We start from the raw sequence: 19,464 nt of genomic DNA, 5'->3' as shown, positions 1-19,464 counted from the left end.
ACTATTCTGCTGGTACAGTCACTGTGTACATACATTACATTATTTATCCTGTATTATACTCCAGAGCTGCGCTCCCTATTCTGCTGGTACAGTCACTGTGTACATGCATTACATTACTTATCCTGTATTATACTCCAGAGCTGCGCTCACTATTCTGCTGGTACAGTCACTGTGTACATACATTACATTACTTATCCTGTATTATACTCCAGAGCTGCGCTCACTATTCTGCTGGTGCAGTCACTGTGTACATACATTACATTACTTATCCTGTATTATACTCCAGAGCTGCGCTCACTATTCTGTTTTGTCAAAGGTGAAAACTTCCAGCAGATTGTTCAGTGTCTCTTAGAGATTTACTCTTTTAAACACTGAAGATTTTACCTCATTGCACTGCTGATAACTGTTCTTGGCATGGAGGAGGCTGGGAGAATCTGTAACTGCTGTAAACGACAAAGATCCGGGATTCTGCCGATATTTGGTCTGTAGGGAGGAAATAAATTCTTACAGTATTATAGTAGTTATATTCTTGTACATAGGAGTAGTATTATAGTAGTTATATTCTTGTACATAGGAGTAGTATTATAGTAGTTATATTCTTGTACATAGGAGTAGTATTATAGTAGTTATATTCTTGTACATAGGAGTAGTATTATAGTAGTTATATTCTTGTACATAGGAGTAGTATTATAGTAGTTATATTCTTGTACATAGGAGCAGTATTATAGTAGTTATATTCTTGTACATAGGAGTAGTATTATAGTAGTTATATTCTTGTACATAGGAGTAGTATTATAGTAGTTATATTCTTGTACATAGGAGTAGTATTATAGTAGTTATATTCTTGTACATAGGAGGTAGTATTATAGTAGTTATATCCTTGTACATAGGAGTAGTATTATAGTAGTTATATTCTTGTACATAGGAGTAGTATTATAGTAGTTATATTCTTGTACATAGGAGTAGTATTATAGTAGTTATATTCTTGTACATAGGAGTTGTATTATAGTAGTTATATTCTTGTACATAGGAGTAGTATTATAGTAGTTATATTCTTGTACATAGGAGCAGTATTATAGTAGTTATATTCTTGTACATAGGAGGTAGTATTATAGTAGTTATATCCTTGTACATAGGAGTAGTATTATAGTAGTTATATTCTTGTACATAGGGGGTAGTATTATAGTAGTTATATTCTTGTACATAGGAGTAGTATTATAGTAGTTATATTCTTGTACATAGGAGTTGTATTATAGTAGTTATATTCTTGTACATAGGAGTAGTATTATAGTAGTTATATTCTTGTACATAGGAGCAGTATTATAGTAGTTATATTCTTGTACATAGGAGGTAGTATTATAGTAGTTATATCCTTGTACATAGGAGCAGTATTATAGTAGTTATATCCTTGTACATAGGAGTAGTATTATAGTAGTTATATTCTTGTATATAGGAGTAGTATTATAGTAGTTATATTCTTGTACATAGGAGGTAGTATTATAGTAGTTATATCCTTGTACATAGGAGCAGTATTATAGTAGTTATATCCTTGTACATAGGAGTAGTATTATAGTAGTTATATTCTTGTATATAGGAGTAGTATTATAGTAGTTATATTCTTGTACATAGGAGTGGTATTATAGTAGTTACATTGTAGTGTATAGGGGGACAGTATTATAGTAGTAGTCAGATGCCTCTATGAACTTATCTTTCTGGGCCACTTACCTCACTGATCAGCTCCCCGGCTTTCTTCACGCTCTGTATATGAGGAGATCCCGCTGTTTCCCATGCTACCCCTCTCAGGAAGTTTAGGTCAGATTTGTATCGTGACTGTGGGGGAGGGGAGATACAGATGATTATGATTCATTCAGGTTCCCAGAGGAGAAACATCAGATAAAACATCTTCCCAGTAAACCAGAGGCAGCCATTAAATAATAGAGCAGAGTCAGGTGAATCGGCCACCGGGGGGAAGATTAATATTCATGATATAATTATTACTGGTAGATTCCACACATAAATGGATTTATCTTTCACAATGTGTAATGAAAGTAAATCAGACGCTTGTTAATCATTCACTTAAGAGGATACAATCCTCAGCGATTACAATCAGTATTGCCATTATACATATATACATCTCTTCTGTATATCCTGTAGGAATGCTTTTTCATGTTGTCTGGGTGACTACCATTGGAATACATGCAGCTTTGTGACATGATGTGTTGTACAATGGGCGTCTTCTCTGTGGTCAGCAGGTTTTATGTAAAGGGTTAATACAGCTACTACCAAATACTATGTGCTAACTGTTTCGGTATGCGCCTTCACACAGCTGGTGCTTAGGGATGGGGCAATTTTTGGCTGAAATAGCCCTTTAAAGAGGACCTTTCACTACATCAACTAAGTCCTACTCTTTTTCCAAAAGCTGCCACTCCACTGATTCCAGCACAGTTGGAATTTTTTCTCTAGCCCTCAGCATTCCTGAGCAATCACTTCTGTTACTTTCAGCACCATTATGCTCCCTACTGTCCGGTGGGCGGTCTTAGACTACAGCAGGCAAACAAGGACCGCCCACCAGACAGTAGGGAGCATAATTGTGCTGAAAGTAACAGAAGTGATTGCTCAGGAATGGTGGGGGCTAGAGAAAAAATTCCAACTGCGCTGGAATCAGTAGAGCCATGACTATTGAAAGATGCAAAGAATTTCAATTGGTGAAGATGATGAATGGTCCCCTGTAAACTCTTTTATTTCAACAGCAGATATTGCAAACAATAATTTATCCTCAAGATCACAAAGGACATAGATTTGTGGCCCAGAAGTCTGGGATGACTGTGAGTGAGAGTCATTGCGGTGGCCATATTGTTAATCACCCAGCTTTCCAAAAAACAGATGAATAAAAGTTAGATTAAACAAAGCCTATTATGTAGATATAGAATGAAGCGCGTCGCTCACGGAGAGCTGTGATTCTCATGAAGACGTGAAGTGTGTGATATCCATTTTCTGGAGAAAATCTTCTCAATCCAGGATGATTAGAGGTTTAACGAGCGGCTTTGATCAGCATTAATTATTGATGCGGCGGCGTCTTCATTCTCCGCACACATCAAACCGTCAGGAGGAGCTGTTTGCATTTGTTCACACGCCGCGTCAGTAAATAATGGATCATGTCTGATACCAGACGCAACCTCAAGTGGATGAAGCCGCTGCGGCCATCAGATATTCCCTGTGTTATATTATTCGCAGCGCCCTTAATCATGGGAAATGCAGATCGCTCCCGAATGTGAGATACAAAGAGTCAGCGCCGCGCAATTACCCCTACCGATCCCTGCTAATAAACGGAACGCCGACAACAGCGGAATATAAACATGGAGCAGAGCGAGTGCTTAGTAGGGTGTGTATGGGAAGAGACTCCAAGTACAAACACAGACAGAGCCTCCATAACAGTGTCATCTACAGATCCCCCATAACAGTGTCATGTACAGATCCCCCATAGCAGTGTCATCTACAGATCCCCCATAACAGTGTCATCTACAGATCCTCCATAACAGTGTCATCTACAGATCCCCCATAACAGTGTCATCTACAGACCCCCCATAACAGTGTCATCTACAGATCCCCCATAGCAGTGTCATCTACAGATCCTCCATAACAATGTCATCTACAGATCCTCCATAACAGTGTCATCTACAGATCCCCCATAACAGTGTCATCTACAGATCCCCCATAGCAGTGTCATCTACAGATCCCCCCATAACAGTGTCATCTACAGATCCCCCATAGCAGTGTCATCTACAGATCCTCCATAACAATGTCATCTACAGATCCTCCATAGCAGTGTCATCTACAGATCCCCCATAATAGTGTCCTCTACAGATCCCCCATAACAGTGTCCTCTACAGATCCCCCATAACAGTGTCATCTACAGACCCCCCATTACAGTGTCATCTACAGACCCCCCATAACAGTGTCATCTACAGATCCCCCATAGCAGTGTCATCTACAGATCCCCCATAACAGTGTCATCTACAGATCCCCCATAACAGTGTCATCTACAGATCCCCCATAACAGTGTCATCTACAGATCCCCCCATAACAGTGTCATCTACAGATCCCTCATAACAGTGTCATCTACAGATCCCCCCATAACAGTGTCATCTACAGATCCCCCATAGCAGTGTCATCTACAGATCCTCCATAACAATGTCACCTACAGATCCTCCATAGCAGTGTCATCTACAGATCCCCCATAGCAGTGTCATCTACAGATCCCCCCATAACAGTGTCATCTACAGATCCCCCATAGCAGTGTCATCTACAGATCCCCCCATAACAGTGTCATCTACAGATCCCCATAGCAGTGTCATCTACAGATCCTCCATAACAATGTCACCTACAGATCCTCCATAGCAGTGTCATCTACAGATCCTCCATAACAGTGTCATCTACAGACCCCCCATAACAGTGTCACATACAGGTCCTCCATAACAATGTCACCTACAGATCCTCCATAACAGTGTCATCTACAGATCCCCCCATAACAGTGTCATCTACAGATCCCCCCATAACAGTGTCATCTACAGATCCCCCATAGCAGTGTCATCTACAGATCCCCCATAGCAGTGTCATCTACAGATCCTCCATAACAATGTCACCTACAGATCCTCCATAACAATGTCACCTACAGATCCTCCATAGCAGTGTCATCTACAGACCCCCCATAACAGTGTCATCTACAGACCCCCCATAACAGTGTCACATACAGGTCCTCCATAACAGTATCCTCTACAGATCCCCCATAGCAGTGTCATCTACAGACCCCCCATAACAGTGTCATCTACAGATCCCTCATAACAGTATCATCTACAAATCCCCCATAACAGTGTCATCTACAGATTCCCCATAACAGTGTCATCTACAGATCCCCCATAAGTGTCATCTACAGACCCCCCATAACAGTGTCACATACAGATCCCCCATAACAGTGTCATCTACAGATCCCTCATAACAGTGTCATCTACAGATCCCCCATAACAGTGTCATCTACAGATCCCTCATAACAGTGTCATCTACAGATCCCCCATAACAGTGTCATCTACAGATCCCCCATAACAGTATCATCTACAGACCCCCCATAACAGTGTCATCTACAGACCCCCCATAACAGTGTCACCTACAGATCCCTCATAACAGTGTCATCTACAGATCCCCCATAACAGTGTCATCTACAGATCCCCCATAACAGTGTCATCTACAGATCCCCCATAACAGCATCACCTACAGACCCCCCATAGCAGTGTCACCTACAGATCCTCCATAATGGCCCCTATACCCTTCCATACCTCACTTTGCAGCAGGTGCGCTTGCTTCGCCCATTGCAGCTTCAGATCTTCAGGTTCGGTCGTGTACTGGTGGAGGAGAACCTTGTAGTCCTGGTCGCTGGCTAAGGCTTGCGCCCTCTTGGCGTGCACCAGGTCCACCATGTCTGTGGGGAGATGATACTGCGAGTGGACTTGTTGGGAATCCCTCTTGTATTCCTGCTCGCTCTGTAACTTGGCGACGCGCAGACAGTGCAGGATGTTGGGGTCATCGAGGATGCTGCGAGCCCCGATGTGTTTCCCTCTGCCTGCGACGTAATCGTGTTTGTACTTATACTGTAAATAAGGAGAGATCAGCGATTGAGACGGACGCAGTCACATGACCACGCGGAAATGAGCAGCCATATTGTCTACTCACATCACTGGCTATAGACCCCGAGGACTTCGCAGTCTGGAACTGAAGAGCGTCCATTGTGAGCTTGTGACCGTGAGCGCGCGTATTGAGCCAAGACTCCCTGTATTTAATCTGTACAGAGAGGATACAAAATATCACACGTGTAATACAGAGAACCAACATGGCCGCCATTACCTGCAGTCCTATGTAACACCCGGTGCTGGGTACTCACGTCACTGATGTTGGCGGCGTTGAGTTTGGCTCTGACGTGCTCGGGCAGCTCCAGGACGGTGGTGTAATGGTGCAGGACGTCCTCGCTGGCCGCCTTGTACAGCCGCTGCGTAGTGGAGTAAATTATTGTAACAATGTAGCAAAAGGTTTGCACAAATCCGTTTTTCCCCATTTGATGTCCCAGAAATTCGGGTTGTGACAAATGAACCATATGGGGCCCTGACGAAGATCCCATCTGAGTTGCACATCACCAGAGGGGGGCGCTACACAAGGAATGCTCCAGTGGGGTGGTAAGCCCTAGCTATACATTATCACTACCTAAATCTAGGACACCCCTCTAAGCTTCATCTACCTCGGCCCTATGCAGATAGTGACACGGACTATGATGTCATCTGCTGTCGCTTACCTCATTGGTTATCTTGTTGCTGAACTTGGCGTGCAGGATGTCCAGGGAGTCGGCCACGGTCGTGTACTTCAGCTGGTGCGGCTGCTGGCGATATTTACTCTGTGGGAGGTAGATGAGAACCCTAAATCCTCCAGTGTATAATGGATGGGGGGGCTGATATTATATTACATATTATATACATACATCATAAAGGAACCCCCCTATCAGGCAAGTCACAGCCCTTCACCCCAAAAACAAAACCTTCCCCTCACATGAGGACACAGCTTTATAATTGGCTGATAACAGATAGTAATAGACTGACGTCTGACTATGGCTGCAGTGACACTAATGTCTGTTCCTCTGTTGCTCCTCCTGGCCATTACCTCACTGATCAGGTTTGTCGCTCTTTTGCGTTCCTCGATGTCCAGCGCTCCGGGGACGATGCAGCCGACGCCTCTCATAAAGTTCAGGTCGGATCGGTACAGGTTCTAGACAGAACAGAGCGGCCATTACTGAGCCAGGATCGTCTGTCAGCGACCACTGAGATCTACACAATGATGGCGGATAATACCACATGTGCGCCAAATACCTTGCCGCGCTGCTGAGTTACCGCCGTGTAGTATCGGCAGGTGTGATATTTTAGGGTGGTTACAATGTTGCAGTATGTGTTACATGTTATTCCATCCTATATTGTATGTGATACATCAGACGGTCATACAGGGGTCTGTTCACACCTGGAGGATGTTATGAAGGACGATGCGACTTTTTACATCGTTGCCGCCATTCTTATATAGAGTTTGGGAAGAAGTAAAAAGGCGACTGTTTTTGCAGCATTACCTCACTTTGCAGCTCGTACGCCTTCTTGGCCGTCCTGAGCCTGAGGTCGTCGGACATGGCGGTGTAGTGGTGCAGCAGGTGGCGGTAGTCCTGCTCACTGGCCAGGGTCTGCGCTCTGCGGGCGTGCACCAGGGTCACCATGTCCAGGGGCAGATGGAAGTGACATTTACTCTGCTCAAAGCCTTTCTTGTACTGGACCTGGAGAGACGCGAGATCATTAAAGGGGCGCACCGACCTCCGCGCCGCCACCATATATGCCATGTGCCAGACTGCGACAGCAGCGGGGAACAGCCGGGAAACCACAGCCATTATTACACTAGGGGGCAGTATAGAGCTACTTCCATATTGTACCAAATCTCACATATCAGTTCATGGGAAAGTTGGGTGACAACTCATTCAGCTTAAAGTCTGGCGCTGAAGTGATTGTCATGCAACTGTGTGGTTAATGTGCCGCATTACATCGCCATAGCAAGTCCATTTGATTATCAGGATTCTGGGAAAGCTGGGTCAAAACCTGAAGGAGCCAAATCTACACAGGAGACCACAGAGATGTGATGGGTGGTAATAAGGGGCCTATAGAGGGAGGAGGGGTCATTAGCGGCCCTATGGGGGGGGGGGGGTCCCATCAATGACCTCTCACCTCACTGGACAGAGACGAGGCGTGCACAGAGTGGGACAGGTTCAGGTCGTCCTCCAGTTTACGCAAACCGATCATTTTCCCTTTAGATTTTTCAAAATCCTCCTTATATTTATGCTGAAGAGAGAAAAACGGAAAGATAAAGGCGACTGTTATAACCCGAGAGATCACTATCGCGCTACAGGTCACTATTACACCTGAGCCCCAGTCACAGATCTCTTACATCACTGATAATTTCCCCCGATGACTTTGCAGCCTGGAATGGGATGGCGTCCAGTTTCAGCTTGTACCCGCCGTCACGTAGTCGGCTCCAGGACTCCTTGTACCGGGTCTGGGGGAAATAGTGACATTTCTTATACAGGGGGTCTCTGTGTGGTGGGCACAAGGTTTAATAGGAACTGCAAGATTTAAGCTGAATTCACATTGAGCGCAGGTTGGCCATTGCTGTTTCTCATTGAGTCCTGATGACTCCGCCCACTGAGTCTGTGAGTCCTGCTGACTCCGCCCACACAATGGCTGACTGCTCTTCTAGAAGTGTGTACACATGTAGCGCTATCAATCACACTATCCCATGTGACTAGTAACTTGTACACTTGGTGCCTGTACCCCTGTATCCTGTGCCCCTGTATCTTGTGCCAATGTATCTTGTGCCAATGTATCTTGTGCCCCTGAATCTTGTGCCCCTGTATCCTGTGCCCCTGTATCCTGTGCCCCTGTATCCCTGTACCTTTTGCCCCTGTACCCCTGTTCCCTGTGCCCCTGTACCCTATGCCCCTGTACCCCTGTATCCTGTGCCCCTGTATCTTGTGCCCCTGTATCCTGTGCCCCTGTATCTTGTGCCCCTGTATCTTGTGCCCCTGTATCCTGTGCCTCTGTATCCTGTACCCCTGTACCCTGTATCCTATGCCCCTGAATCTTGTGCCCCTGAATCTTGTGCCCCTGTATCCTGTGCCCCTGTATCCCTGTACCTTTTGCCCCTGTACCCTATGCCCCTGTATCCTGTGCTCCTGTACCCTGTTCCCCTGTATCCTGTACCCTATGCCTCTGTACCCTGTTCCCCTGTATCCTGTGCTCCTGTACCCTGTGCCCCTGTATCCTGTGCCCCTGTACCCTGTTCCCCTGTATCCTGTACCCTATGCCTCTGTACCCTGTACTCTGTGCCCCTGTACCCTGTATCCTGTGCCCCTGTATCCTGTGCCCCTGTATCCTGTGCCCCTGTACCCTGTGCCCCTGTGCCCCTGTACCCTGTTCCCCTGTACCCTATGCCCCTGTACCCTGTACCCTGTACTCTGTGCCCCTGTACCCTGTACCCTGTGCCCCTGTATCCTGTGCCCCTGTACCCTGTTCCCCTGTATCCTGTATCCTATGTCTCTGTATCCTGTGCCCCCCGTATCTATCCACTGTATACATATATACCCACCTCGCTGATGTTGAGGGCGTTGAGCTTGGCCTGCAGCAGTTCGGGCAGCTCGGCGGTGGCGGTGTACCGGTGCTTTATGTTCTCGCCCTGCTCCTTGTACTTACTCTGTCGATACAACAATCAGTATTACTTCTTAGGTGTTGTTATGCTCCAGTCACAGCCAGAACTGCAGTGTGAGCCCAGACAGGAGAGCAGCAGCTCTGGCTGGGACTGGAGTCTCTGACATTAGGAGTTCTATAGGATTTCCATCTTACATCTACGGCCTGGTTGTAGCTGATCTTGGCCTGGATCATCTCTGGAGAATCCTGGACGCTGGTGAAGCTGAGCGCGGAGGGCAACTGCCTGTACGACCTCTGCAGGAAAACCACAAGGGCAATTACAGGGTGACAATAAAGCTTTGGCAAATGGGCGGGAACCATGAGGTGACATAAGGGCGGAGTCAACCCAACTGACCTCACTTATCAGCTCCGCCGCTTTCTTCGCCTGCAGAACATCCAGCGATCCGGCGGTGATCCAGCCCACCCCCCTCATCCACTTCAGGTCCGACTTATACTGGTTCTGGAAGAAGAAGGCGAGAATAGAATCTGAGGAAAATTATACAAGAGGTCTGCAACAGTCAGCGGAGCTCACAAGGCGCAGCGCCCTGGAGGGGGGTCCTGGATGCTGTACGTGCTCTGGACCGATCACTGGTTGTACTCACATCGCTCTGCAGGTCATAGGCCTTCTTTGCCCATTGAACCTTCATGTCAGTCGGCAGGGCGCTGTACCGGTGAAGCATTGTCCTGTAGCCATGATCGGTGGCCAGGGCCTGTGCCATGAAGGCGTGTGCCATGTCTAGCATGTCCATGGACACGTGATACTTTGTCTTTGTGTCTTCAAATCCTTTCTTGTACTCGAGATCACTCTGCATTTTGGTCATCTGGAGAGAGTGGGATATCCTGGAGTCTTCCTCCGCCCGCTGGACCCCGATCAGCTTCCCCTTCGTCTTCTCGTATCCTTCCTTATACTTAATCTGCGGATAAGACAAATGAAGGAACGTTATGATATGTGATTACAATGAGGAGAGCGCCACCATCAGGAGGTCATGAGAAGACAGCGGAGGACCTTCCATAGGACCCTACCTAGGTGGCGCTCTATGATGCTGTATATATACTGTATACGGGATACTCTGTGAGCGGTGTCATCTGGGGTCAGAGCCCCGGTACTCACATCACTGGCGAGGTCACGTTTGGCTTTGGCGGTGAGGATGGACAACGAATCCAATGTCAGCTCAAATCCCTTCTCCTTCTGCTTCTCCCAACTGCTCTTATACAATTTCTGGACCGGACAATGTGTAATATATAGAAATGAGGGTTATTATATATATATATATATATATATATATATATATATATATATACTGTATGTGTATATTGGGGATTCTATGCACAGCAGTCTATAGTGCGCAGTCTGTCAGTCAGCAGTAGAGGGCGCCCCTGTATTGCCCCCGCTGCTGACTGGGGGGATCCTCTCACCTCGCTGAGGTTGGCCGCGTTGATTCGGGCTTGCAGGAAGACGGGCTCGTCGTTGTGTATGGTGTAATGGTGCAGCCGATCCTCCGTGCCCGACTTATAGACAATCTGCATCAGGATAGGGGAGCGTGTTAGTGACCCCATTATATGTGAGCAGCGCCCCCTTGTACTTGTAGGGTCCTGGCTGCATTGGTTAACCCTCAGCAGTCTGCCCCATCCTTCGTACTCACATCGCTCTGCAGCTCCTGACTCTTCTTGGCATGCCGGATCTGCGGGCTGTCGGCCACGCTGGTGAACTTCAGGGTGTCGGCTTTCTGGCGATACTTTTTCTGGAAAGGATTAGAAAATCGTTATGCTTTATCAATTTCTGGGAAAGCTGGGTGACAGGTGACATCCAGTCTGGTCACTCTCCCACAATGCTTCTCACCAAGCTTTTCCAAACCTCTGAATGGCATATTAACCATATGTATGCTGGATAAGAGAATAGGGGATGTGTGGCTACATAGATGAGCAGTTTTGCCATTCAGGCTCTCTGGAAAGCTGGGTGAGCCGCCACTGTTGGGTTTTCTTCCAGTCCTTTAGAGGGGGGTCTCACCTCGCTGACCAGCTCCCCGGCTTTCTTCGCTTGCTCTACATTCAGACTTCCCTCTGCCATCCATCCGACTCCCTTCATCCACGTTAGATCCGACTTGTACTGACGCTGCGAGGAGACAGGTAGAGCCGCCTTTATTTTCTTACGTTTAACCCTTCGTGCGGCCCTTATACATTCAGCAGTATTAAGGTGCAATGCCCTCTGAAATCTCAGAACCCCCAGTAACCATAAGCCCCCAAATCATCCTAAAATTACAAACGTGAAATCTGATCCTGGAAAAGCTGGGTGGCAGCCAATACAATTCCAGCTGTGATGGTGGTTGTCACATCTCTCCAGACTCTGCCACATCTCAGCCCAATTCAGCCCTCAATATCTTGGCATATTTTACATCAGGTGCCTAGGAAAGCTGGGTGACAACCCTTGTAGGAGCAGCAATGGCAAACAGACTGTCACTCAGCTTTCCCACAAATAGATGATGGGTGAATAACAGATATACGGAAGGAATTCTATACATAGAGAGGATATCCTGGAATAGTCCAGTGAATGTACAGACATTGCTACAATGTATCGCCTGTGATGTAAACATTCCGCACTCCGCACTGATACATTGTATCGAACAGTCAGGGCAGGAGACAGATCTGTGGCTGTGGTGTTAGGTCTCTGGTTCTAGTCTATGATGCTCCAGTTGTGGGGATGGTGAGGAGCAAAGTATACACAGCACACACACAAAGCTGCATCTACAGACTGGACGCCTGGTCATGTGACCTGTCTCACCTCATTCTGCAGGTCGTAGGCTTTCTTGGCCCACGTCACCTTCATGTCCTCGGGCAGCAGGGTGTACTCATGGAGCTTGGTGCGGTAGTCGTAGTCGCTGGCCAGTGCCTGCGCCTGTTTGGCGTGCGTGATGTTGACCATGTCCATCGGCAGGTGATACTGAGACTTCGACTCCTCGAATCCTTTCTTGTAGTTGATCTAGAAATGAACGATCTGTTCAGTATCAAATCACGTCTGAGTTATCACCCAGCTTTCCCAAGTTCCAAAGGGGATGACAAGTTCTGTAATGGCCGCCGTATGGGGCTGGTTGTGCCGTTCTCTTACCTCACTACTCAGCTTTCCCACTTGCAGAGAATGGAGGAGGCGGGAGTCGCTGGTCGCTGCTGCTTTTCCTTTGTTTTTCTCATATTCCTCTCTGTATTTGATCTGTAGGTGATAGAAAAGAGGAGATCAGGTCTTATGCTCTAGTCACAGCCAAAGCTGCATTCACACTTAGGAACATATAGGCTTCTGACATGTGTCTAGGTCTTTCTCACCATGTGACCCTCCGGTGGGCCAAGTTTTTGATCCAGCAAGAAAAACGGGACCCTCTACCAACTATGCCCCTTGGGGACCCGGCCTCGGTGCAGTATAGCTATGGCCCTTTAGGTCCCCGGCCTCAGTGCAGTGTAGCTACGGCCCTTTGGGTCTCTGGCATCAGTGCAGTATAGCTATGCCCCTTGGGTCCCCGCCCTCGGTGCAGTATAGCTACGGCCCTTTGGGTCTCTGGCATCAGTGCAGTATAGCTATGCCCCTTGGGGACCCGCCCTCGGTGCAGTATAGCTATGGCCCTTTAGGTCCCCGGCCTCGGTGCAGTATGTCTACGGCCCTTTAGGTCCCCGGCCTCAGTGCAGTGTAGCTACGGCCCTTTGGGTCTCTGGCATCAGTGCAGTATAGCTATGCCCCTTGGGGACCCGCCCTCGGTGCAGTATAGCTATGGCCCTTTAGGTCCCCGGCCTCGGTGCAGTATGGCTATGGCCCTTTGGGTCCCCGCCCTCGGTGCAGTATAGCTATGGCCCTTTAGGTCCCCGGCCTCGGTGCAGTATGGCTACGGCCCTTTGGGTCCCCGCCCTCGGTGCAGTATAGCTATGGCCCTTGGGGACCCAGCCTCGGTGCAGTATGTCTACGGCCCTTTAGGTCCCCGGCCTCAGTGTATTATAGCTATGGCCCTTTAGGTCCCCGGCCTCGGTGTATTATAGCTATGGCCCTTGGGGACCCAGCCTCGGTGCAGTATGTCTACGGCCCTTTAGGTCCCCGGCCTCGGTGTATTATAGCTATGGCCCTTTAGGTCCCCGGCCTCGGTGTATTATAGCTATGGCCCTTTAGGTCCCCGGCCTCGGTGTATTATAGCTATGGCCCTTTAGGTCCCCGGCCTCGGTGCACGCCCCGCTTACATCACTTGCGAGGTCCCTGGAGGCTTTAGCAGACATCATGCTCAGGTTGTCCAGACTCATCTCCACATTCTGCCCTTTGCTCTTCATCCATTCCTCCTTGTACTTGTTCTGTAAGGAAGAAGAATCGCATCAGCAATCATACAGGGGCCCGGCTGGTTTCATTGGGGGCCCGGCTGTTTTTCTTGGGGGCCCGGCTGGTTTCATTGGGGGCCTGGCTGCTACCCCTGGGGACCCTGACACCAGAACACAGGGCAGAGGATAATGGGGGTTATAGTAATTCCCCACATGGGATACATACACTAATAGGAGGGGGAATCCTTCACTGGATAACTAAGCAGATTTCAGATTCTGGAGCCCGGGAAAGTTGGGTGACTAACAAACCCATGATTGTGGCATATTGGATGTCATCCAGCTTTCCTAGAAACAGATCTTGTTCAATGATGGGATAATAATACTGGAGGTGGATCTGGATATTACTCGTCTCTACCTCACTATAGAGCGCGGCGTTCGCCTTCGCCTTCACTATTTCGGGGGCGTCCTGCGGCAGGGTGTACTGCGTCTTGGACTTCTCGTACTCCGCTCTGTAATTCAGCTGAAGAGACAGAACGCGGGTGAGATAATATCCAGGGAACCCGTCCTGACCCCAAAATACTCACAGCTGGTGTTGTTACAGTGTATTAGTGCAGACAGGACTTTGAGGGGTACACATATTAAACAGTGCCCAGATAATACTGCTACCTATATACAGTGCCCAGATAATACTGCTATATACAGTGCCCAGATAATACTGCTATATACAGTGCCCAGATAATACTGCTATATACAGTGCCCAGATAATACTGCTACCTATATACAGTGCCCAGATAATACTGCTATATACAGTGCCCAGATAATACTGCTACCTATATACAGTGCCCAGATAATACTGCTATATACAGTGCCCAGATAATACTGCTACCTATATACAGTGCCCAGATAATACTGCTATATACAGTGCCCAGATAATACTGCTATATACAGTGCCCAGATAATACTGCTACCTATATACAGTGCCCAGATAATACTGCTATATACAGTGCCCAGATAATACTGCTATATACAGTGCCCAGATAATACTGCTACCTATACAGAGTGCCCAGATAATACTGCTATATACAGTGCCCAGATAATACTGCTATATACAGTGCCCAGATAATACTGCTACCTATATACAGTGCCCAGATAATACTGCTATATACAGTGCCCAGATAATACTGCTATATACAGTGCCCAGATAATACTGCTATATACAGTGCCCAGATAATACTGCTACCTATATACAGTGCCCAGATAATACTGCTATATACAGTGCCCAGATAATACTGCTATATACAGTGCCCAGATAATACTGCTATATACAGTGCCCAGATAATACTGCTACCTATATACAGTGCCCAGATAATACTGCTATATACAGTGCCCAGATAATACTGCTATATACAGTGCCCAGATAATACTGCTACCTATATACAGTGCCCAGATAATACTGCTATATACAGTGCCCAGATAATACTGCTATATACAGTGCCCAGATAATACTGCTATATAGAGTGCCCAGATAATACTGCTACCTATATACAGTGCCCAGATAATACTGCTATATACAGTGCCCAGATAATACTGCTATATACAGTGCCCAGATAATACTGCTATATACAGTGCCCAGATAATACTGCTACCTATATACAGTGCCCAGATAATACTGCTATATACAGTGCCCAGATAATACTGCTATATACAGTGCCCAGATAATACTGCTACCTATATACAGTGCCCAGATAATACTGCTATATACAGTAGCCAGATAATACTGCTATATACAGTGCCCAGATAATACTGCTATATACAGTGCCCAGATAATACTGCTACCTATATACAGTGCCCAGATAATACTGCTATATACAGTGCCCAGATAATACTGCTATATACAGTGCCCAGATAATACTGCTACCTATATACAGTGCCCAGATAATACTGCTATATACAGTGCCCAGATAATACTGCTATATACAGTGCCCAGATAATACTGCTACCTATATACAGTGCCCAGATAATACTGCTACCTATATACAGTGCCCAGATAATACTGCTATATACAGTGCCCAGATAATACTGCTATATACAGTGCCCAGATAATACTGCTATATACAGTGCCCAGATAATACTGCTACCTATATACAGTGCCCAGATAATACTGCTATATACAGTGCCCAGATAATACTGCTATATACAGTGCCCAGATAATACTGCTACCTATATACAGTGCCCAGATAATACTGCTATATACAGTAGCCAGATAATACTGCTATATACAGTGCCCAGATAATACTGCTATATACAGTGCCCAGATAATACTGCTACCTATATACAGTGCCCAGATAATACTGCTATATACAGTGCCCAGATAATACTGCTATATACAGTGCCCAGATAATACTGCTACCTATATACAGTGCCCAGATAATACTGCTATATACAGTGCCCAGATAATACTGCTATATACAGTGCCCAGATAATACTGCTACCTATATACAGTGCCCAGATAATACTGCTACCTATATACAGTGCGCAGATAATACTGCTATATACAGTGCCCAGATAATACTGCTATATACAGTGCCCAGATAATACTGCTATATACAGTGCCCAGATAATACTGCTACCTATATACAGTGCCCAGATAATACTGCTATATACAGTGCCCAGATAATACTGCTATATACAGTGCCCAGATAATACTGCTACCTATATACAGTGCCCAGATAATACTGCTATATACAGTGCCCAGATAATACTGCTATATACAGTGCCCAGATAATACGATGCCAACTTACATCACTCAGCTGCTGGGCGTTAACCCTTGCTTGCACAATCTGCGGGGTGTCGGTGACAGAACTGAACTTCACCTTGTCAATGCTCTGCCGGTAATTTACCTACAGGGGATGGAAACAACAAAACTGCAGGACTGTCTGTGATCAGCACACACCTCTCCTGAAATACTCTGTACTGCTGGGGACCCTGCTCCTTCCACTTACGTCTTTTAGTGGCTCCAGTTTCTTTGTGGTCTGGTAAGATGGGGTGAGAGTGGCAGGATAGCAATATTCTTCATCTGCAGTGGTGGATTTGTCTGATTTGTAGGTGAGCTGCAGAACACAAGTAAAGAGAGATTCTATATAATGTGATATATATGGCACCACTAGGGGGAGCTCACTACATACAGAGTATACAGCCACCACTAGGGGGAGCTCACTGCATACAGAGTATAAAGCCACCACTAGGGGGAGATCACTGCATACAGATTATACAGTCACCACTAGGGGGAGCTCACTACATATAGATTATACAGTCACCACTAGGAGGAGCTCACTACATACAGATTATACAGTCACCACTAGGTGGAGCTCAATACATACAGAGTATACAGCCACCACTAGGGGGAGCTCACTACATACAGATTATACAGTCACCACTAGGGGGAGCTCACTACATACAGATTATACAGTCACCACTAGGGGGAGCTCACTACATACAGATTATACAGTCACCACTAGGGGGAGCTCACTACATACAGAGTATACAGTCACCACTAGGGGGAGCTCACTGCATACAGATTATACAGTCACCACTAGGGGGAGCTCAATACATACAGAGTATACAGCCACCACTAGGGGGAGCTCACTACATACAGATTATACAGTCACCACTAGGGGGAGCTCACTGCATACAGAGTATAAAGCCACCACTAGGGGGAGATCACTGCATACAGATTATACAGTCACCACTAGGAGGAGCTCACTACATACAGATTATACAGTCACCACTAGGGGGAGCTCAATACATACAGAGTATACAGCCACCACTAGGGGGAGCTCACTACATACAGATTATACAGTCACCACTAGGGGGAGCTCACTACATACAGATTATACAGTCACCACTAGGAGGAGCTCACTACATACAGATTATACAGTCACCACTAGGGGGAGCTCAATACATACAGAGTATACAGCCACCACTAGGGGGAGCTCACTACATACAGATTATACAGTCACCACTAGGGGGAGCTCACTACATACAGATTATACAGTCACCACTAGGAGGAGCTCACTACATACAGATTATACAGCCACCACTAGGGGGAGCTCAATACATACAGAGTATACAGTCACCACTAGGGGGAGCTCACTACATACAGATTATACAGCCAGCACTAGGGGGAGCTCACTACATACAGATTATACAGTCACCACTAGGGGGAGCTCACTACATACAGATTATACAGCCACCACTAGGGGGAGCTCACTACATACAGATTATACAGCCAGCACTAGGGGGAGCTCACTACATACAGATTATACAGTCACCACTAGGAGGAGCTTAGTACATACAGATTATACAGTCACCACTAGGGGGAGCTCACTACATACAGATTATACAGTCACCACTAGGAGGAGTTTAGTACATACAGATTATACAGTCACCACTAGGGGGAGCTCACTACATACAGATTATACAGTCACCACTAGGGGGAGCTCACTACATACAGATTATACAGTCACCACTAGGGGGAGCTCACTACATACAGAGTATACAGCCACCACTAGGGGGAGCTCACTACATACAGATTATACAGTCACCACTAGGAGGAGCTCACTACATACAGATTATACAGCCACCACTAGGGGGAGCTCACTACATACAGATTATACAGCCAGCACTAGGGGGAGCTCACTATATACAGATTATACAGTCACCACTAGGGGGCGCTCACTACATACAGATTATACAGCCAGCACTAGGGGGAGCTCACTATATACAGATTATACAGTCACCACTAGGGGGCGCTCACTACATACAGATTATACAGTCACCACTAGGGGGAGCTCACTACATACAGATTATACAGCCAGCACTAGGGGGAGCTCACTACATACAGATTATACAGTCACCACTAGAGGGAGCTCACTACATACAGATTATACAGTCACCACTAGGGGGAGCTCACTACATACAGATTATACAGTCACCACTAGGGGGAGCTCACTACATACAGATTATACAGTCACCACTAGGAGGAGCTCACTACATACAGATTATACAGTCACCACTAGGAGGAGCTTAGTACATACAGATTATACAGTCACCAGTAGGGGGAGCTCACTATATACAGATTATACAGTCACCACTAGGGGGAGCTCACTACATACAGATTATACAGCCAGCACTAGGGGGAGCTCACTATATACAGATTATACAGTCACCACTAGGAGGAGCTCACTACATACAGATTATACAGTCACCACTAGGGGGAGCTCACTACATACAGATTATACAGCCAGCACTAGGGGGAGCTCACTACATACAGAGTATACAGCCACCACTAGGAGGAGCTCACTACATACAGATTATACAGTCACCACTAGGAGGAGCTCACTACATACAGATTATACAGCCACCACTAGGGGGAGCTCACTACATACAGATTATACAGCCAGCACTAGGGGGAGCTCACTATATACAGATTATACAGTCACCACTAGGGGGCGCTCACTACATACAGATTATACAGCCAGCACTAGGGGGAGCTCACTATATACAGATTATACAGTCACCACTAGGGGGCGCTCACTACATACAGATTATACAGTCACCACTAGGGGGAGCTCACTACATACAGATTATACAGCCAGCACTAGGGGGAGCTCACTACATACAGATTATACAGTCACCACTAGAGGGAGCTCACTACATACAGATTATACAGTCACCACTAGGGGGAGCTCACTACATACAGATTATACAGTCACCACTAGGGGGAGCTCACTACATACAGATTATACAGTCACCACTAGGAGGAGCTCACTACATACAGATTATACAGTCACCACTAGGAGGAGCTTAGTAC

At 46.6% G+C, this 19,464-nt stretch overlaps 1 protein-coding gene across 1 annotated transcript in view; it reads right to left on the bottom strand.

The window, feature by feature from the left end:
• The window catches only part of NRAP (nebulin related anchoring protein), a 40,288-nt gene that overhangs the window by 4,473 nt on the left and 16,351 nt on the right, over nt 1–19,464 (bottom strand). The window contains 24 exon segments of the mRNA XM_075257946.1: nt 385–483; nt 1,726–1,830; nt 5,331–5,642; nt 5,725–5,832; nt 5,933–6,037; nt 6,338–6,436; nt 6,700–6,804; nt 7,154–7,351; nt 7,794–7,907; nt 8,014–8,121; nt 9,211–9,315; nt 9,465–9,563; nt 9,664–9,768; nt 9,911–10,222; nt 10,420–10,527; nt 10,725–10,829; nt 10,952–11,050; nt 11,317–11,421; nt 12,088–12,285; nt 12,412–12,513; nt 13,521–13,628; nt 14,008–14,112; nt 16,394–16,492; nt 16,595–16,702. Of these exon segments, the coding sequence (XP_075114047.1) occupies nt 385–483; nt 1,726–1,830; nt 5,331–5,642; nt 5,725–5,832; nt 5,933–6,037; nt 6,338–6,436; nt 6,700–6,804; nt 7,154–7,351; nt 7,794–7,907; nt 8,014–8,121; nt 9,211–9,315; nt 9,465–9,563; nt 9,664–9,768; nt 9,911–10,222; nt 10,420–10,527; nt 10,725–10,829; nt 10,952–11,050; nt 11,317–11,421; nt 12,088–12,285; nt 12,412–12,513; nt 13,521–13,628; nt 14,008–14,112; nt 16,394–16,492; nt 16,595–16,702 (3,111 nt within the window).

Source organism: Leptodactylus fuscus, chromosome 10 (assembly GCF_031893055.1).
Source record: "Leptodactylus fuscus isolate aLepFus1 chromosome 10, aLepFus1.hap2, whole genome shotgun sequence".
NCBI lineage: Eukaryota > Metazoa > Chordata > Amphibia > Anura > Leptodactylidae > Leptodactylus > Leptodactylus fuscus.
The sequence above is the reverse complement of the archived record's forward strand: the minus strand, read 5'-3'. Positions and strand labels throughout refer to the sequence as shown.